General features: G+C 43.5%; 1 protein-coding gene across 1 annotated transcript in view; it reads right to left on the bottom strand.

The window, feature by feature from the left end:
• ADGB (androglobin) overlaps positions 1–21302 on the bottom strand; it is a 238561-nt gene that overhangs the window by 171402 nt on the left and 45857 nt on the right. The window contains exon 6 of the mRNA XM_077811784.1: positions 13092–13231. Coding sequence (XP_077667910.1) covers positions 13092–13231 — 140 coding nt within the window. The remainder of the gene's footprint in view (positions 1–13091; positions 13232–21302) is intronic.

The following is a 21302-nucleotide window of genomic DNA, read 5'->3' as shown; positions in this document are numbered from 1 at the left end:
ACTGCAACAGAAATAAATACTGTAGTTTAAACTTGGCCTCTTCAGAATCCACTCTCCAGCTCCACTATTTTTCTTTCCTTTTCCTAATCAAAAGTCCTAATCTTTTTTTAAAAGGTCACTCTCAAGAAAATCTTGACCTAATAAAATACACTACTCATTCTCAGAGCAGAATTTTAAAATTTACAACTTATTGCTAAATATAACCTCCCTTTTAAAAAAGTGAACATATATGTTTGTTTATATTGTTACAAATGAAAACCCATCCTTGATTCCATTTTTTTCTTCTCTCTTTTAGCAATAGACTAAGGCTATGTCTACCCTACAAAGCTAAGTTGACTTAGGTTATGTTGGCAATCATCCACCGCTGTAATTAAACCGCTGGTGCACGTCTACACAATGCTCCTTGTGATGGCGTAGAGTGTCCACAGCTGGTGCTCTTGCATCAACAAACAGAGCAGTGCCCCTGGGTGTAACTATCCCATTGTTCAACTTGCCATCACCTGCCACTGGGTGGTCTGGGAAAGGGTTGCAGTGCATCTTGGAGGTAGGGTCAGCATTCTATCACCCCACAGTTTTCTTCGTCCCATCACTCCATGGGCTTCCTATTATGTTTTGCACTGCTTTTCAACAGCCCCTGTAAATTGTGTCAGAGTAGCAGCCGTGTTAGTCTGTATTCGCAAAAAGAAAAGGAGTACTAGTGGCACCTTAGAGACTAAATTGGTTAGTCTCTAAGGTGCCACTAGTACTCCTTTTCTTTTTGTAAATTGTGTGTCCGCCATCTCTGTCCGCCATTGTGTCCGCCATCTCTGTCTAAAAGCCTGGATCCTGAGTCTGTCTTGTCACAAACAGCTGCAGCGGCACAGCAGCCAGCAAACAGCTGTAAACAGGGGAGTTTGAGTGGGAGTTTGAAAGGAGAGTTGGCGGGGGGGAAGACTAAGAGCCAGGCAAAGGAACAGACAGGTTAGTGAAGTGAGTGTGTGGTGTTCTGGCAGTGTTTTCGTAGTCGTTGGGGGGTTTGTTTTGCAGTGGGTGGGTGTTTTGGTGTGGTTTGGTTTGTGTTTCCCAGACTAACAGGACTTAGGTGAGAAAGCTATGGCAGCAGTGGTAGTGACCCAAGTAGCAGAAGACACAATGAAGATGACTGGATGTAGAAGCTGTGGCATGTATATGATCCTGCAAGGGGTAGCTGAAATGAATTTCATCTGTATGACGTGCCACCTGATAGAGTTGATGGAAGAGAAGATTGTAGGTTTGGAGATGCAGGTGGAGACTCTGGTTGAGTTTAGAAGGGGGTTGAGCGGATGATGGAGCAAAGACATGAGGAGGCTGAAGGGAAAAGCTCAGACTTACAGATGGAAGCAGGACCGAAGAACTCTGAGGGGATACTGCTGGGTGAGGAAAGTGGACAGTAGAACCATGTGACTAAGAGAACCAGGCAGACGAAAAGACAGGGCGGTGAAGGAGAAATAGAGCTGAGGAACAGGTTTGCGGAGTTGGAAAATGAAGAAGGGACACAGTAGGTGGTCACTGAAGGTGAAAGGGCAAGGAAAAAGAGAAGAGCAGACAGTCCTATTGGAAGAGGGCAAAAGTCAATGGAGATAACACCACCAAATATGAGCCCCAGGAGGATACGGGATGGGTTGCAGAGGATTGCAAGGGACAATAGGGATCGAGAGGACTTGCGGCCAGATGGAACAGAAGATAGACTGGAGAATTGCACCATCGCCGGGAAAAGGCAGGTCTACGTGATTGGGGACTCATTACTGAGAAGAATAGACAGGCCTGTAACAAGAGCTGATCCAGAGAACAAAAGGGTGTGCTGTCTGCCGGGTGCTAGGATACGGGATGTGGACCTGAGGCTGAAGAGGATCCTAATGGGAGTGGGAAAAATCCACTGATCATCCTTCATGTGGGAACAAATGATATGGCTAGATTCTCACTGGAACGTATCAAGGGAGACTATGCCAGGCTGGGGAAGATGCTAAAGAAAATCGAGGCTCAGGTGATCTTCAGTGGGATTCTGCCTGTTCCTAGAGAAGGGCAACAAAGGTGTGACAAGATTATGATGCTCAACAGATGGCTCAGGCAGTGGTGCTACAAGGAGGGCTTTGGGATGTATAGCCATTGGGAAGCATTCATGGACAGAGGACTGTTCTCTCGGGATGGACTTCACCTCAGTAGGGAAGGAAATAGACTTCTAGGATGGAGGATGGAAGAACTGATCAAGAGAGCTTTAAGCTAGGAATTCGGGGGAGATGGTTGGGAGATGTCAAGGTAATCTGCACGCCAGTTATCCTCTTTGAGAGGGAAAAAAACAAAGAAAGAAAGGATAGGGTAGGAGAATGGATATAAGGAGGAAGGGCAGTGTACATACCAATCTAGTAGGTAATATTGGCAGTAGAATGTCTGTGCCCAATCGGGTAAAGAATGTGAGTGAAGCCAAACAGCAAAAATTAAGATATTTGTACACTAATGCGAGGAGCCTAGGTAACAAAATGGAGGAACTAGAGTTACTAGTGCAGGAAGTGAAACCAGATATTATAGGGTAACAGAAACATAGTGGAATATGGGTATTGACTGGAGTATGGGTATTGAAGGGTATGTGCTGTTTAGGAAAGACAGAAATAAAGGCAAAGGTGATGGAGTAGCATTGTATATCAATGATGAGGTATCAGAGTAACAGCCGTGTTAGTCTGTATTCGCAAAAAGAAAAGGAGTACTTGTGGCACCTTCGAGACTAACCAATTTATTTGAGCATAAGCTTTCATGAGCTACAGCTCACTTCATCGGATGCATACTGTGGAAAGTATAGAAGATCTTTTTATAAACACAAAGCATGAAAAAATGGGAGTTTACCACTACAAAAGGTTTTCTCTCCCCCCACCCCACTCTCCTGCTGGTAATAGCTTATCTAAAGTGATCAGTCTCCTTACAATGTGTATGATAATCAAGGTGGGCCATTTCCAGCACAAATCCAGGGTTTAACAAGAACGTCTGGGGGGGTAGGAAAAAACAAGGGGAAATAGATTAGCTTGCATAATGACTTAGCCACTCCCAGTCCCTATTCAAGCCTAAGATAATTGTATCCAAGTTGCAAATGAATTCCAATGCAACAGTCTCTCGCTGGAGTCTGGTTTTGAAGTTTTTTGTTGTAATATCGCAACTTTCATGTCTGTAATCGCGTGACCAGAGAGATTGAAGTGTTCTCCGACTGGTTTATGAATGTTATAATTCTTGACATCTGATTTGTGTCCATTTATTCTTTTACGTAGAGACTATCCAGTTTGACCAATGTACATGGCAGAGGGGCATTGCTGGCACATGATGGCATATATCACATTGGTGGATGTGCAGGTGAATGAGCCTCTGATAGTGTGGCTGATGTTATTAGGCCCTGTGATGGTGTCCTCTGAATAGATATGTGGGCACAGTTGGTAACGTGCTTTGTTGCAAGGATAGGTTCCTGGGTTAGTGGTTCTGTTGTGTGGTATGTGGTTGCTGGTGAGTATTTGCTTCAGGTTGGGGGGCTGTCTGTAGGCAAGGATTGGCCTGTCTCCCAAGATTTGTGAGAGTGTTGGGTCATCCTTCAGGATAGGCTGTAGATCCTTAATAATGCGTTGGAGGGGTTTTAGTTGGGGGCTGAAGGTGACGGCTAGTGGCGTTCTGTTATTTTCTTTGTTAGGCCTGTCCTGTAGTAGGTGACTTCTGGGAACTCTTCTGGCTCTATCAATCTGTTTCTTCACTTCCACAGGTGGGTATTGTAGTTGTAAGAATGCTTGATAGAGATCTTGTAGGTGTTTGTCTCTGTCTGAGGGGTTGGAGCAAATGTGGTTGTATCGCAGAGCTTGGCTGTAGACAATGGATCGTGTGGTGTGGTCAGGGTGAAAGCTGGAGGCATGTAGGTAGGAATAGCGGTCAGTAGGTTTCCGGTACAGGGTGGTGTTTATGTGACCATCGTTTATTAGCACTGTAGTGTCCAGGAAGTGGTTCTCTTTTGTGGGCTGGACCAGGCTGAGGTTGATGGTGGGATGGAAATTGTTGAAATCATGGTGGAATTCTTCAAGGGCTTCTTTTCCATGGGTCCAGATGATGAAGATGTCATCAATATAGCGCAAGTAGAGTAGGGGCGTTAGGGGACGAGAGCTGAGGAAGCATTGTTCTAAGTCAGCCATAAAAATGTTGGCATACTGTGGGGCCATGTGGGAACCCATAGCAGTGCCGCTGATTTGAAGGTATACATTGTCCCCAAATGTAAAATAGTTATGGGTAAGGACAAAGTCACAAAGTTCAGCCACCAGGTTAGCCGTGACATTATCGGGGATAGTGTTCTTGATGGCTTGTTGTCCATCTTTGTGTGGAATGTTGGTGTAGAGGGCTTCTACATCCATAGTGGCCAGGATGGTGTTATCAGGAAGATCACCGATGGATTGTAGTTTCCTCAGGAAGTCAGTGGTGTCTCGAAGGTAGCTGGGAGCACTGGTAGCTTAGGGCCTGAGGAGGGAGTCTACATAGCCAGACAATCCTGCTGTCAGGGTGCCAATGCCTGAGATGATGGGGCGCCCAGGATTTCCAGGTTTATGGATCTTGGGTAGTAGACAGAATATCCCAGGTTGGGGTTCCAGGGGTGTGTCTGTGCGGATTTGATCTTGTGCTTTTTCAAGGAGTTTCTTGAGCAAATGCTGTAGTTTCTTTTGGTAACTCTCAGTGGGATCAGAGGGTAATGGCTTGTAGAAAGTGTTGGAGAGCTGCCGAGCAGCCTCTTGTTCATATTCCGACCTATTCATGATGACAACAGCACCTCCTTTGTCAGCCTTTTTGATTATGACGTCAGAGTTGTTTCTGAGGCTGTGGATGGCATTGTGTTCTGCACGGCTGAGGTTGTGGGGCAAGTGATGCTGCTTTTCCACAATTTCAGCCCGTGCATGTCGGCGGAAGCACTCTATGTAGAAGTCCAGTCTGCTGTCTTGACCTTCAGGAGGAGTCCACCTAGAATCCTTCTTTTTGTAGTGTTGGTAGGGAGGTCTCTTTGGATTAGTATGTTGTTCAGAGGTGTGTTGGAAATATTCCTTGAGTCAGAGACGTCGAAAATAGGATTCTAGGTCACCATAGACCTGTATCATGTTTGTGGGGGTGGAGGGGCAGAAGGAGAGGCCCCGAGATAGGACAGCTGCTTCTGCTGGGCTAAGAGTATAGTTGGATAGGTTAACAATATTGCTGGGTGGGTTGAGGGAACCATTGCTGTGGCCCCTTGTAGCATGTAGTAGTTTAGAAAGTTTAGTGTCCTTTTTCTTTTGTAGAGAAGCAAAGTGTGTGTTGTAAATGGCTTGTCTAGTTTTAGTAAAGTGCAGCCACGAGGAAATTTGTGTGGAAGGTTGGTTTTTTATGAGAGTATCCATTTTTGAGAGCTCATTCTTTATCTCTCCCTGTTTAGTGTAGAGGATGTTGATCAGGTGGTTCCGCAGTTTCTCTGAGAGCGTGTGGCACAAGCTGTCAGCATAGTCTGTGTGGTATGTAGATTGTAATGGATTTTTTACCTTCAGTCCTTTTGGTATGATGTCCATCTGTTTGCATTTGGAAAGGAAGATGATGTCTGTATGTATCTGTACAAGTTTTTTCATGCAGTTGATAGATTTTCACTCCATACGGCTAAATGCAGTGCCTTGCATAATGACAGGTTTCAGAGTAACAGCCGTGTTAGTCTGTATTCGCAAAAAGAAAAGGAGTACTTGTGGCATCTTAGAGACTAACCAATTTATTTGAGCATAAGCTTTCGTGAGCTACAGCTCACTTCATCAGATGCATACTGTGGAAAGTATAGAAGATCTTTTTATGAACACAAAGCATGAAAAAATGGGAGTTTACCACTACAAAAGGTTTTCTCTCCCCCCACCCCACTCTCCTGCTCGTAATAGCTTATCTAAAGTGATCACTCTCCTTACAATGTGTATGATAATCAAGTTGGGCCATTTCCAGCACAAATCCAGGTTTTCTCCCCCCCACAAACCCACTCTCCTGTTGGTAATAGCTTAAGTTAATAGTAATTAACTTAGGCTTGAATAGAGACTGGGGGTGGCTAAGTCATTATGCAAGGTAACCTATTTCCCCTTGTTTTTTCCTACCCCCCGCACTGTTCCTCAGACGTTCTTGTTAAACCCTGGATTTGTGCTGGAAATGGCCCACCTTGATTATCATACACATTGTAAGGAGAGTGATCACTTTAGATAAGCTATTACCAACAGGAGAGTGGGTTGGGGGGGGGGGGAGAGACCTGGATTTGTGCTGGAAATGGCCCAACTTGATTATCATACACATTGTAAGGAGAGTGATCACTTTAGATAAGCTATTACAAGCAGGAGAGTGGGGTGGGGGGAAAGAAAACCTTTTGTAGTGGTAAACTCCCATTTTTTTCATGCTTTGTGTTTATAAAAAGATCTTCTATACTTTCCACAGTATGCATCCGATGAAGTGAGCTGTAGCTCACGAAAGCTTATGCTCAAATAAATTGGTTAGTCTCTAAGGTGCCACAAGTACTCCTTTTCTTAATGATGAGGTAGACTGTAAAGAAATAAGAAGTGATGGAATGGATAAGACAGAGTCTGTCTGGGCAAAAATCACATTGGGGAAGAAAGCTAAGAGAGCCTGCCCTGGGATAGTGCTTGGGGTGTGGTATACACAGCCGGGATCCGATGTGGATACGGATAGAGACCTCTTTAATGTTTTTAAAGAAGTAAATACTAATGGGAATTGTGTGATCACGGGAGACTTTAACTTCCCAGATATAGACTGGAGGACAAGTACTAGTAATAATAATAGGGCTCAGATTTTCCTGGATACGATACCTGATGGATTCCTTCTCCAAGTAGCTGCTGAACAGACAAGAGAGGATGCCATTTTAGATTTGGTTTTGGTGAGCAGTGAGGACCTCATAGAAGAAATGATTGTAGGGGACAACCTTGGTTCGAGTAACCATGAGCTAATTCAGTTCAAACTAAATGGAAGGGTAAACAAAAGTAGATCTGTGATTAGGGGTTTTGATTTCAAAAAGGATAACTTTAAAAAAATTAAGGAAATTAGTTAGGGAAGTGAAAAACTTGTGGATCTAAAGGTGGAGGAGGCCTGGAATTGCTTCAAGTCAAAGTTGCAGAAGCTATCAGAAGCCTGCATCCCAAGAAAGGGGAAAAAATTCAGAGGCAGGAGTTGTAGACCAAACTGGATGAGCAAGCATCTCAGAGAGGTGATTAAGAAAAAGCAGAAAGCCTACAAGGAGGGGAAGATGGGAGGGATTAGCAAGGAAAGCTACCTTACTGAGGTCAGAATATGTAGGAATAAAGTGAGAAAGGCCAGAAGCCATGCAGAGTTGGACCTTGCAAAGGGAATTAAAAGCAAAGTAAAAGGTTCTATAGCCATATAAATAAGAAGAAAACAAAGAAAGAAAAAGTGGACCCGCTTAACACTGAGGATGGAGTGGAGGTTAAGGATAATCAAGGCATGGCCCAATATCTAAACAAATACTTTGCCTCAGTCTTTAATGAGGCTCATGAGGAACTTAGGGATAATGGTAGGACGACAAATGGGAATGAGGATATGGAGGTAGATATTACCACATCCGAGGTAGAAGCTTAGAAGCCAAACTCGAACAGCTTAATGGGACTAAATCGGGGGGCCCGGATAATCTTCATCCAAGAATATTAAAGGAACTGGCACATGAAATTGCAAGCCCATTAGCAAGAATTTTTAATCAATCTGTAAACTCAGGGGTTGTACCATATGACTGGAGAATTGCTAACATAGTTCCTATTTTTAAGAAAGGTAAAAAAAGCGATCAGGGTAATTACAGGCCTGTTAGTTTGATATCTGTAGTATGCGAGGTCTTGGAAAAAAATTTGAAGGAGAAAGTAGTTAAGGACATTGAGGTCAATGGTAATTGGGACAAAATACAACATGGCTTTACAAAAGGTAGATCATGTCAAACCAACCTGATCTCCTTCTTTGAAAAGGTAACAGATTTCTTAGACAAAGGGAATGCAGTGGATTTAATTTACCTCGATTTCAGTAAGGCATTTGATATGGTTCCACAGGGAGAATTATTAGCTAAATTGGAAAAGATGGGGGTCAATATGAAAATTGAAAGGTGGATAAGGAACTGGTTAAAGGGGAGACTACAGCGGGTCACACTGAAAGGTGAACTGTCAGACTGGAAGGAGGTTACTAGTGGAGTTCCTCAGGAATTGGTTTTGGGACCAATCTTATTTAATCTTTTTATTACTGACCTTGGCACAAAAAGCGGGAATGTGCTAGCTAATAAAGTTTGCGGATGACACAAAGCTGGGAGGTATTGCCAATACAGAGAAGGACCTGGATATCATACAGGAAGATCTGGATGATCTTGTAAACTGGAGTAATAGTAATAGGATGAAATTTAATAGTGAAAAGTGCAAGGTCATGCATTTAGCCCAATAACAAGAATTTCTGTTATAAACTGGGGATGCATTACTTGGAAGTAACAGAGGAGGAGAAGGACCTCGGAGTATTGGTTGATCACAGGATAACTATGAGCCACCAACGTGATATGGCCATGAAAAAAGCTAACGCGGTCTTGGAATGCATCAGATGAGGTATTTCCAGTAGAGATAAGGAGGTTTTAGTACCGTTATACAAGGCACTGGTGAGACCTCATCTAGAATAGTGTGTGCAGTTCTGGTCTCCCATGTTTAAGATGGATGAATTCGAACTGGAACAGACACAGAAAAGGGCTACTAGGATGAGGAATGGAAAACCTGTCTTCTGAAAGGAGACTCAAGGAGCTTGGTTTGTTTAGCCTAACTAGAAGAAGGCTAAGGGGAGATATGATTGCTATCTATAAATATATCAGAGGGATAAATACCATGGAGGAAGAAGAATTATTTAAGCTCAGTACCAATGTGGACACAAGAACAAATGGATATAAACTGGTTATTGGGAAGTTTAGACTTGAAATTAGACGAAGGTTTCTAACCATTGGAGTGAGTGAAGTTCTGGAACAGCCTTCCAAGGGGAGCAGTGGGGGCAAATGACATATTTGGCTTCAAGACAAAGCTTGATAAGTTTATGGAGGAGATGATATGATGGGATAGCCCTAATTCTGGCAATTAATTGATCTTCGACTACTCGCAGTAGATATGCCCAATGGTCTGTGATGGGATGTTAGATGGGGTGGGATCTGAGTCACTACAGAGAATTCTTTCCTGGATGTCGCCATATTTGGGGTCAGGAAGGAATTTTCCTCCAGGGCAGATTGGCAGAAGTCCCGGGGAGGTTTTCGCCTTCCTCTGCAGCGTGGGGCACAGGTCACTTGCTGGAGGATTCTCTGCACCTTGAAGTCTTTAAACCACGATTTGAGAACTTCAACAGCTCAGACATAGGTTAGGGGTTTGTTACAGGAGTTGGTGGGTGAGATTCCGTGGTGGGTGAGATTCCATGGCCTGCGTTGTGCAGGAGGTCAGACTAAACGATCATAATGGTCCCTTCTGACCTTAAAGTCTATGATTCTATGAGTGTTATGAACACAACACAGCTGATCTTGCTGTATTTCATGAGCTGCAATCTGATAATGCCACCATGATGCCTGTTCTGCTGCGTGCTATGGAAAGAAACCATTCAAGATTGCTGTTGGCATACACAGAGCAGCTGCACATGGTGGACCCTCAGTACTGGGCTTGGGAAACAAGCACCGAGTGGAGGGATCACATCGTGATGCAGGTAGGGGATGATGAGCAGTTAGTGAAGAAATTTTGGATGTGCAAAGCCACCTTCCTGGAGCTGTGTTCTGAGCTTGCCCCTGCCCTCCAGCACAAGGACACCAAAATGAGAGCTGCCCTCATGGTGGAGAAGTTAGAGGCGATCACTGTGTGGAAGCTGGCAACTCCAGACTGCTATCAATCAGTTGTGAATCAGTTTGGAGTTGGGAAGTCCCCTGTGGGGGTTGCAGTGATGCAAGTGTGCAGGGCCATTAATCATCTCCTATTATGAAGGACTATGCCTCTGGGCAATGTCAGGAAATAATGGATGGCTTTGCGGCAATGCGATTCCCTAACTATGCCAGGGTGATAGATGACATGCATATCCTCATTTTGGCCCCAGACCAACTTGTGACGAAATATATCAACAGAAAGGCCTACTTTTCAATTGTATTGCAAGCGCTGGTGGATCACTGGGGTCATTTCACCAACATCAACGCAGAATGGTCAGGGAAGGTGCATCACACACACATCTTCAGGAATAGTGACCTGTAAAGAAAGCTGCAAGCAGGGACTTTCTTTCCAGACCAGAAGATTGTAATTGAGGATGTGAAAATGCCAGTTGTGATCCTCGGAGACCCAGCCTACCCCTTGCTCCCGTGGCTCATAAAGCCTTACACCAGAAACCTTGACAACAGCAAGAAGCACTTCAACAATAGGCACAGCAAGTGCAGAATGACTACTGAATGTGCCTTTGCCAGATTAAAGGGTCACTAGTGCTGCCATTTTGGGAGGCTAAACCTCAATGAGGAAAATATTCCCATGGTCACAGCAGCACTCACAGCTTTGATTCATACAAGTTACATACACCACCTTCTCACTTTCCCTTGACAAGCACACAGCATGGAAAGAACCCTAACCATGAGAGTTGGGCACAATGGAGAGGGAGTAAGATGGGACAAAGGTAGGGGAAGCCTCAGAGGGGGATCATTACAAGCTTCTAAGGACACTATTCTGAATACTGGCACCGTTTTCCATAGATGGGGGTGATAGAAGCTGATATCTCACTCCCGAGGGTAACCAAAGATGCAAGGGTGCAGTTCCTGCATGCGTGCGGCTGCATACTGGGTCCATATGCTGCTCTGATGCCTGCAGGCGTAATTGCTGATTGGCGCAGAAAAGTTTCCTTCTGCAGGGGAAGGAACAAAGCAGCCCTCCCAAGGAATCTTCAGCAGAGGATTTCAGAATATCTCCACAAAAGATTCCTAGAGATCAGTATGGAGGATTCTCAGGACATCCCAATGTGCATCAACTTTTCCACATGGCCCCTCCTCCGTCTAGCTACACAGGGGAATGAGAGGCAGATGCATATAGTGCTACTGTTGGTTATATCTATCCCTCTTCTACCCTGGGAAAAAAATAGCTCTACCTCATTTCTCCCTGCAGTATCAAAGCACAATGAGTACTTACTGGGACTCCCCTCTCCTGTATCAGGCGCACGAAAGCCAGAGTGCTGGGACTGGCTAGACCACTCCAGAATTAAAAACGGGTCCTGGCTCACCATGCCACTAGACGACCCTGTCGCCTGTTCCCCAACCTCTTCCAATTGCAGTTCCTTGTCCACCACTTCATCCTCAGGGTTGACCACTCCAGAATTAAAAACGGGTCCTGGCTCACCACGCCACTAGACGACCCTGTTGCCTGTTCCCCATCCTCTTCCAATTCCACTTCCTTGTCCACCACTTCATCCTCAGGGTTAACTCTGCTAGCCACTGCCCCCAGCCCCGCCCCGCCCAAAGTATCCATGGGGCTTCTGGCAGTGGAGGTGGGGTTGGCACAGAGGATAGTGTGCACCAGACCAATGATTGGCCTCTCTTGCCTTCTGGTATGCCTGCCTCAGGTCCTTGATCTTGGCACGGAACTACTACGTGTCCCTCTCACACCCCTTCAGCTCCATGCCATAAGCAATCTGCCCGTAGGTATGAAAGTTCCTATGGCTGGAGCGGAGCTGTGACTGCACAGCCTCCTCTCCCCACAGACCCAGCAAATCCAACAACTCCAGGCAGAAGCGTGTTTGCTTCAGTGAGCTGCCATGCTCAACTGGGAAGATGCTATGTGAACTGTCCACAACAAGCAAGACAGGAAGAGGAATTTCAAAAATTCTTTGGGCTTTAAAGGGGGAGGGGCACATGCCTGTGTACCTGGCTGCAGTGCAACGGACTTCAAAGTGGTGACCAGAGCAGTCACGATTGGCATTATGGACACCTCCTAGAGGGCAATTTGGGCAACATAAGCAATGCAGCGTCTAGCCTGACACTGCGTCACTCTTTGTTGGAAAAAACTCTATGCCCCTTGTCCAGTTGGTTTTATTATGTCGGCGTAGCAGGAGAGCTAAATCCGCTGGAGGAGATTTGCTGTGTGTACAGCGCCACTGTTTTGTTGACGAAAGATTACTTTCGTCGACAAAACTGTGTAGTGTAGACATGGCTTTAAGGTCTCCATCCTTACTGTCTCCAATTTATATCCTGTTATTCACTGTGACTCCATTCTTCTTTTAAAAGAGAGCTGTAGTGGACTGGAATTCCTTCAGAGTGTATCATTACTACCCCTAATTGGTTGGAGGAGTTCCTTTCCCAAGAAACACAAGTCCCACTGTTCCTGCCCAAGCGGCTGAGTATACTGCATCCAGAGCACTTCAAATCTTCATTTGCCTGGCCTACAGACTGGCCTACAACTGAACAGAACCAAATCTATAATATGGCACTGCAGATTACTATCACTAACTTCACCAGCACAGACTCAGTTATTTTGTTTTCACTTCCAGTTTGTATATTACTTGTCCAATGTTGATTGGTTAAGCATTACTTAGCTTAGTGTCACTGCTGTAAGACATGATATTTAACTGACAAACTACGGATGTTGAAAGCAAGTACCACCATGCATTATGACAATTTTGCAGCATGTAAGTTACCTTGGTTTTGTCATCTATCTCCACTCTTCCAAACTCATTAAAACTTCTGGGACATTTGTGCTCTGCATGTGAAGGGGTTTTTTGTTTGTTTTTTGCAACAAACACAGTAATGTCAGGCAGACAAGGCAATTAAGAAGATTTCTTAGATTAATTTCCTTATGAAGCTTTCAGAGTGTATACATATATACAGAGAGAGAGAGAGAGAGAGAGCTGTGTCTGCTACAGCCGCTGAGAATACTTATACACAGATTTACTGTGGCAGCTTTCACATCGGAGCTCAAAAAGCACACATTTACCATTACAGTAATTTGCAACAAACATTCACCATGTGTATTATGATTTTGTTGCTTATTAATTCCATCTGATTTTATAGAACAAATTGATAGAGAGCTCCCTACACATACTCAGTGTTTGCCAGCTTAATGATTGCTTTGGTCAGCAACAGTGGCCAAAGTTCAGTTTGACAGGTTGTAGATGGAAGCAACAAATTATTCTCTTCATTGAAAGGCATAGTATCATCCACAATGATCTTTCGCCAGCATCCCTATGAATGAGAAATAAAAGAAACATTAAAACTGTGTGATGGAAATAAGAAACAGATTCAGTGTAGGAAATTTTGTTCTCCAAGAACCCACACCTACTCTAGCTTGATTTATATCACTAATGATTTTAATGAATAGGGAAAGTAACTCAGATTGCAATTTGAAACCCTAGTAGGTACACTCAGCATGCCAGATACTGAAATTCCTTGCTAATTTGATGGAGCTTATCTCCAATTCTGTTACTCATACTGATCTCTACTAATGCCATGTTAAATCTTAACCTACTATTTATTCCAAATAATTTGGATAAGGCTCTAATTTGGCATTCTATATACCACCTGCAAAACATGCAACAAGCAGGGAAGAATTTTAAACATGTATATTTGTGTGCCTGTGTTTATATTTTAACATTTAGCAACATCATGATAGATTTTGAAATATTGTTGGTATTTTGCACTATGCAAAGAAAATTGTTTAGAGAATGTGAGAGATTCATGGAATCTGTTTTCATATCATCCATATTACTACCTCGTTACTGTTAGATTTCTATGTGAAATAAAACAGTCAAACTGCAATTATTTTCCAAATTTATGTGCAGTCTTAAATGTATGGCATATTTTCAACTGCTATCACAGAGTCCTTGGAAACATATGCCAAATGCCTCTTTAAGGCCTCAATCCTGCACATACTTTGGCTCATGCTTGACTTTATGCATATGAATAATCCCATTGTTTTAAATGGGACCACTAATGTGCCTAAAACTAAGGATTAGGGCCTAAATCATGTATAAGATATAGAGAGGAGAAATGATGGTGTAGTTCTATTGACCTCTATAGGTATTTATAATGCACTCACTATGGTATCTGAATTATTTACAAAACCTCAGTTTTAATTTAATGTTATGAATGAAAATTTAAACCCTTCATGGTTTTGTAATCAGAACTCCTAAAAATAAGGCACATTTCAGTTTCCAAACACTTACTTGTGTCTCAAACTGAAATAGTATTTAATTTCCCCCTTTTCATAATCCTTTTGTGTTCATAGGATTGTAAGGTGAACTTAAAAATTACCAAACTCAATATTAACATGGCAACAATGAAAACACATTAGACTCAACATTGCAAAAAAACATACACAAAGGCATGAGCCCCCAAATTAACAAAACATAGCATAGCAAAAATACATTTAGGAGCATGCAAAATTCTACCATCAACATTTCACAAAATATTTATTGCTACCAGCCCACATCCTTACCTGGGGTTGTTTTATTGGGGTTTGGGTTGCTGGGCGAACCCTGTAATCTGCACCTATTGGTACAAGTCATTTTCTTTTAGGACACCTTGACCTTACCCTTCTAGTGCCTTCTCCAGAATCCCTGAGAAAATGGGATATAATGGAGAGCCAAGAAAATGTTTATTTGAAATCTTATTTTTTCAAGGACCCATCTGATAGAACTGCAGGGGTCCCCAAGCTATGGTCCATGGATCATTGATATTTGCAGAGCACTTGCTGGCTTGTCACATGATGCTGCCCTTTTTGTTTCCAGCAAAGAGAGCCTCTATGGACCTGTATAACTAGCTGGAGAAAAGGCGCAGAAGCCAGCTTTGCTTTCTTTGCTGCATAAGAGGAAGAGAGGAAACAGAAGTTGTCCTCTGGAAAGGGTCAACCACCAGCAGCAGAGGAAATTCCAGGGGAGAAAGGAATCAAGCAAGGGAACCAAGGAAAGCATCTGCAAAAGGAAAGGAAGAAAAGGTAGCATAGAATCATATAAAAGGCAGTGGACAAGAAGGGGAGGAGGCAACAAAGATGCATGGACAAAGGAGCAGGGCAGAGGACAGGAACATACAAATTGTGCAAGAGATTAAATGAAGAGCAAAAGAGCACTTAACTTTCTGGGAGAAAAAAAAACAACCTAAATGCTAGTTGCTTTTCCATGTAAGTAACTGACATTTTCCACAGTAATGTTGCATGATCAAATAGGAAAAGGAAGTAGTCAATGAGGATATCTATCCTATGAAAAAGCTGCTGAACCCTCAGAGTATAGTATCTGGGGTGCTGCTGAGATAAGTTAGAAGGGGCTTTTAAGAGCTAGCACAGGCCAGCCTTTTGGCCCCATTAATGATAAGCAAAAGAGCTGTGATTAAGAATAACTAATAAAAAATTAAAATTAAATTAGAAAGTCGGTCAGGCAAAATATACACAGTCAACAAAACAGGCAAAAAATCCAAAAGGAAGCAAAAATGGCCATATCAGCTTTTGAGTGACCGAGTCTAAAAGACAGCCACTGATGGTCTCCAGCGTACATCCTCAGGGATGAGAATTCCTTAGAAGGTTTCCATGAAAGAGAAGAACCTGCCCCACAAGCAGAAGCTCAAGCACTTTGTACCTAAATTAATAAAACCTTTTTAGGCTATTTTCAAGATATTCGAATCCACTGGGTTACCAGAAGCTGCAGAAAGCTCTGCACTTCAAAATGAGGGAAACAAATTCACCACATCAAGGAAAGACAAATGCTCTCTTTTACTTTAAGTAAAAAACACTAGTAGTGAGACTACATTATTACGAGGTGGTACTGTTAAATTAATTTACATAATGGTTTTTGAATTTTTTTTTATTTGGCTATAATCTGTACGCTTTAGTTTAGTTTGATAAATTCTTTAAATGTAATAGGTAGAACATGGATTCTGTCTGATGGTTCCTATTGCTATGCCATTGGTGCTCCCACCAATTCTTAATATTTTAGAAGGTGAATCTAAAAAGAGAGTTTAAACCATATGATACATAAATGAAGGAAGTATCATATACATAGGTATTTCTAAAGGCAAAGAACATTTGCTAATGGCCATAACTGATTTTAAAATTTCTCAAGTGCATTTTTGAAAACCAAAGAAGTTATTGAATGGCAGGCCTTTAATTGCTCAAACAATGAGATAAGACATAGCTTTGTCTCCTCTCTCATGTAGCAGTTCAACCAAATGCTTCATAAAGCAAGCAGTACAAGTTAATGGGCAAAGAAAAGGGAATGTTTGTCTACTTATTTTTCTCCATAACTAAGGATGCAGTAACTCTGTGTAAGTAATTCTTAAGAGTGCATTTCTTACTAATCATACCTTTAACAGTTAAATAACATAACTGCAGTGTGACATTCTTCTTTTCCTTTCAGATGTTATTTGACTTTTTCCCCTTGACTGATTTTTTGATTTCATATAGTTAGTAAATCTTCAAATCCATATTGTAATTATCATGCATTGACAATAGCCCCTTTTAAAAGCCTAAGTATATATTATTTTAAAATGTACATTGTGAGAGAGAGGGACTGGAGACAGAGGGGAAGTAATTCCCAAGGACTAAAAGTAAGAGTTCAAATTCAGAAATAGAAATCCTTATGAGATAGAGAGAAGAAATGAAGCAGCAAGTTCAGGGTAATACTATTTTTGGGGTCAGAATTTTATTTGGTGGAGAAGGGGGAGGATGTTATTGGCAGAAACGAGCTGAATGAATGTGCAGGAGGAAAATCAAGCTAATCGCTCTACTATTTTGCAATTATGTTGAATCAGTACATTCCATGCCAGGTCTTAAGATTTAAGAGGCAGCCCTTTCAGAAATGAATATGAGACCCCCACAGAACTCCTACCTAAACTTTGTACCAATTGGTCCCAGTTCTTTCCCTGTAGAATACAACCTGACTGTGGAGAACTGGGACCCAGGACAGCAGAACGGGGATAGGAGTACTACTGCAACAATACAGGGTGGAGGTGCCAGAATGTGATCGCTTATTACAGTTATTGCTGAAGAGACTGGATGTGGTATATCAAGTAGAACAAAGAGGAAGGGTTCAACCACATGCTGATTCTGGTGAGATACCAGTCTCCTTAAGAGACAATATGATGTCTCACTGAAACCAGCCTAGAGTAAAAGCCCACCCCCCTCTTTATCCTCCCATCTGTGAACTTTCTCTCCCTCTCCCTTTATTCTTCCCCCTCTCAATTTCCCTTCAGCTCTCTTCCAGATTTCCCTTCTCACCCCCCACCCTTGGGTGTTTATCACTTTCCCTTCTCCTTTGCATGTCCCCTTTTTTCTCTCTCCCATGAGGTTCCCCACCTTTCCTGAGTACTGAATTGGTAGAACCAGCAGAGGAAGCAAGGAAAAGGGAACTTCAGTGAAGGGAGAATAGAAATGAGACTGATTAGAACACACACAACTCAGGAAATGACAGTTAAAGTAGCCTATGCAACTTTAACTGTGCAGATGTGTTACAATACAGTCGTTTATTACATGCGATTGTTCCCCATAGAGCCCCAGCATCATTCGTACACTACAGACAGCACCCTCAACCCAAGATTATATGGGTAAGATCATGTTCTCTGAACTCCTGCAACTGACTCAAGAGGTGGAAGACAACTCCTGGCTCCCTTGTGTGGGCTACTAGCATTACAAGTCAAAGTGCCAGGGAGAGGGCTGCCTCCACAAATCTGCTAGTTCACCCCCCAAGCAAGTGGATGGAGAGACTTGGCTCCCCTCTTTCCCACCTCCACACCCCTAAACAACATGGCAAATGGAACTATCAGTAGCGGATTACTAATCCCAAAGGAGAGAGCCAGGGCATAAATTATGACTCTGAGTGAAGAGTTGCAATTTGTTCCCTCATCTACTCCTTGGGAAGCTCAACTATGCACTGCCTCTTACAAAAGGCAAATCGTAAAGATACAATCTAGCACTATATTATATTTTGTCAAGGTAGCAACTATGGTTATGAATGAACTGACACTGTTATTGTTTAACCCTATTTTAGTTTCTCATACATTTCTTTTAAAATTACCTTTTGAGGGGCTATCATATGTTCAGACTGATCCTACAAGCAAATCTCTTGATAGATTTTTAGGAATCTTTCTGAAGATATTTCTGAGTTAAACCAATTTGAACAGAACTCAATTTTAAAACTTCACTCGGGGCCTATATTGAATGGAGGAATGTGTGCTTTTCCTAATTTGAATTTCCTAATATTAAACGAACAAAGTTGGGGATATTTAAGAATAGAATGAACATGCTTAGGATTTTGTTTTCTGTTACTTAAAAAAAGGTGCACCAAATCACAACAGTGCAACAGTGTGCATGGGTGCTAATATTTAAAAGCTCCCCTCACCTTTGTTTGCATTTTTGCTCATTCCAAGAATCAAAAGTGATTATAAATATTTTAACAGGGTGTGAGATAAGAGAGTACAACCCGTCCTTCTTATTTTTCTGTACAGGAAATTTAGACATGACCACTAAAGCAACAGTTTAACATTGAGCTGAGATGAGTGATTTTGCAAGGATTATGGAAGAATTAGGATAATTTTTATTTTTATCTATAGAGATTTTTGAAAGAACCTTGAGTCACGTAGTTGCTAAGCAACACAATGTACATTACAGGGCTCACTCAACATCTCTACACTAACACATCTCTTTATGAGAGATATATAAGCAGAGATGTGTTCCTTTTTGTGCTACAGTGTTAACACAAGGACTGCAAGGCAAAAAGATACACCTATCATGGACTGAAGACAGGGAGTAAATGGCTAATCTTGCAGACCAACAGGAAAAAAAATTACTGATCTGAATCAGAGAGCAGAAAGCAGAATTTGTAATGGGCTATGCATGGGGTGGAATGCACACAGGATTATGGAATGCATGTAAGGGGTCTGAGATATGGTATCACAAAAGGAAAATGGAGGTGGTTTTCAGAAGTTAAAGATGAGAAAAGATTGAGGCTCCCTGTCCTAAAGACTTAAATTCAGGGTAATTAGCACCTCCATAAGATTATGCAGCCACACAAATTGCTTTATATTTTCCTCTTTCGTTGGCAGCTGTAGTGTTCCACCATTCTGCTGTCCTACTTCTGAGGAGAATATTTTGCCTGCTTTTGAGATATGGAAAAGGCATGCAGGGCTGCGTGCGGGGACTTGCGGGGACTACAGCCACCTCAAAATTTGCCTTAGTCCCCCAGTTGCCACCCCTCCTAGTGAAAAGGTCAAATGTCACGCAGAAGTAAGGGTGGCATGGTATGGCATTGCTACAGTTACCTCTGTGCTGTTGCTGGCAGCGGCACTGCCTTCAGAGCTGGTTGGCTGGAGAGCAGCGGCTGCTGGCTGGGCGCCCAGTTCTGAAGGCACTGCTACTGTCAGCAACAGCTCAGAAGTAAGCACAGGCGGGGAGCCAGGGAGTTTGAGAGCAGCCCCCAGCCCGTGTTCCCACCCACTGGGGCATGCTGCCCAGTGCGGGTGTAAGTACCTGGGCTCCACACAGTGACCCAGATTGACCCGCTCCGGCCTGGGCTCCTGGGCCCTGCCTCCTGCGGACGCTGCTCCCCAAGGGCTCTACCAGCTCCAGAGCCAAGAGCCCCCCTGCCCGAGCGGCTTTTACCGGCTGCAAGCAGTCATATTGTATGTTTAAGGCCTGGTCTACACTAGGAGTTGAGGTCAAATTTAGCAGCGTTTAATCGATTTAACCCTGCACCCGTCCACAAGACGAAGCCCTTTTTTTGACTTAAAGGGCTCTTAAAATCGATTTCCTTACTCCACCCCCGACAAGGGGATTAGCGCTGAAATCGGCCTTGGTGGGTCAAATTTGGGGTACTGTGGATGCAATTAGATGGTATTGGCCTCCGGGAGCTATCCCACAGTGCTCCACTGTGACCGCTCTGGACAGGACTCTCAACTCAGATGAACTGGCCAGGTAGACAGGAAAAGGCCCGCGAACTTTTGAATTTCAATTTCCTGTTTGGCCAGCGTGGCAAGCCGCAGGTGACCATGCAGAGCTCATCAGCAGAGGTGACCATGATGGAGTCCCAGAATCGCAAAAGAGCTCCAGCATGGACCAAACGGGAGGTACGAAATCTGATCGCTGTATGGGGAGAGGAATCCGTGCTATCAGAACTACGTTCCAGTTTTCGAAATGCCAAAACATTTGTCAAAATCTCCCAGAGCATGGAGGACAGAGGTCATAATAGGGACCCGAAGCAATACCGCATGAAACTTAAGGAACTGAGGCAAGCCTACCAGAAAACCAGAGAGGTGAATGGCCGCTCCGGATCTGAGCCCCAAACATGCCGCTTCTAAGATGAGCTGCATGCCATTTTAGGGAGTTCAGCCACCACTACCCCAGCCGTGTTGTTTGACTCCTTCAATGGAGATGGAGGCAACACGGAAGCAGGTTTTGGGAACGAGGAAGATGATGATGATGATGATGAGGTTGTAGATAGCTCACAGTAAGCAAGCGGAGAAACCATTTTTCCCAACAGCCAGGAACTGTTTCTCACCCTGGACCGGGAGCCAGTACCCCCCGAACCCACCCAAGGCTGCCTCCCGGACCTGCCAGGCGGAGAAGGGACCTCTGGTGAGTACACCTTTTAAAATACTATACACGGTTTAAAAGCAAGCATGTTTAATGATTAATTTGCCCTGGCACTCGTGGTTCTCCTGGCTATACTCCCAAAGCCTTTGCAAAAGATTTCTGGGGAGGGCAGCCTTATTCCATCCACCATGGTAGGACACTTTACCACACCAGGCCAGTAGCACGTACTCGGGAATCATTGTAGAACAAAGCATTGCAGTGTATGTTTGCTGGCATTCAAACAACATCCGTTCTTTATCTCTCTGTGTTTTCCTCAGGAGAGTGATATCATTCATGGTCACCTGGTTGAAATAGGGTGCTTTTCTTAAGGGGACACTCAGAGGTGCCCATTCCTGCTGGGCTGTTTGCCTGTGGCTGAACAGAAATGTTCCTCGCTGTTAGCCACGGGGAGGGGGGAGGGGCTAGCCACGCGCTGGGGGGAGGCAAAATGCGACCTTGGAATGAAAGCACATGTGCTATGTATGTAATGTTAACAGCAAGGTTTACCGTGAAAGAGTGTACCCATTGTTCTAGAAAATGTGTCTTTTTAAATACCACCGTCCCTTTTTTTCTCTCCACCAGCTGCATGTGTTTCAAGGATCACAGGATCTTCTCCTTCCCAGAGGCTAGTGAAGATTAGAAGGCGAAAAAAACGCACTCATGATGAAATGTTCTCTGAGCTCATGCTGTCCTCCCACACTG

Source organism: Eretmochelys imbricata, chromosome 3 (genome assembly GCF_965152235.1).
Source record: "Eretmochelys imbricata isolate rEreImb1 chromosome 3, rEreImb1.hap1, whole genome shotgun sequence".
In the NCBI taxonomy this organism is placed as follows: domain Eukaryota; kingdom Metazoa; phylum Chordata; order Testudines; family Cheloniidae; genus Eretmochelys; species Eretmochelys imbricata.
The sequence above is the reverse complement of the archived record's forward strand: the minus strand, read 5'-3'. Positions and strand labels throughout refer to the sequence as shown.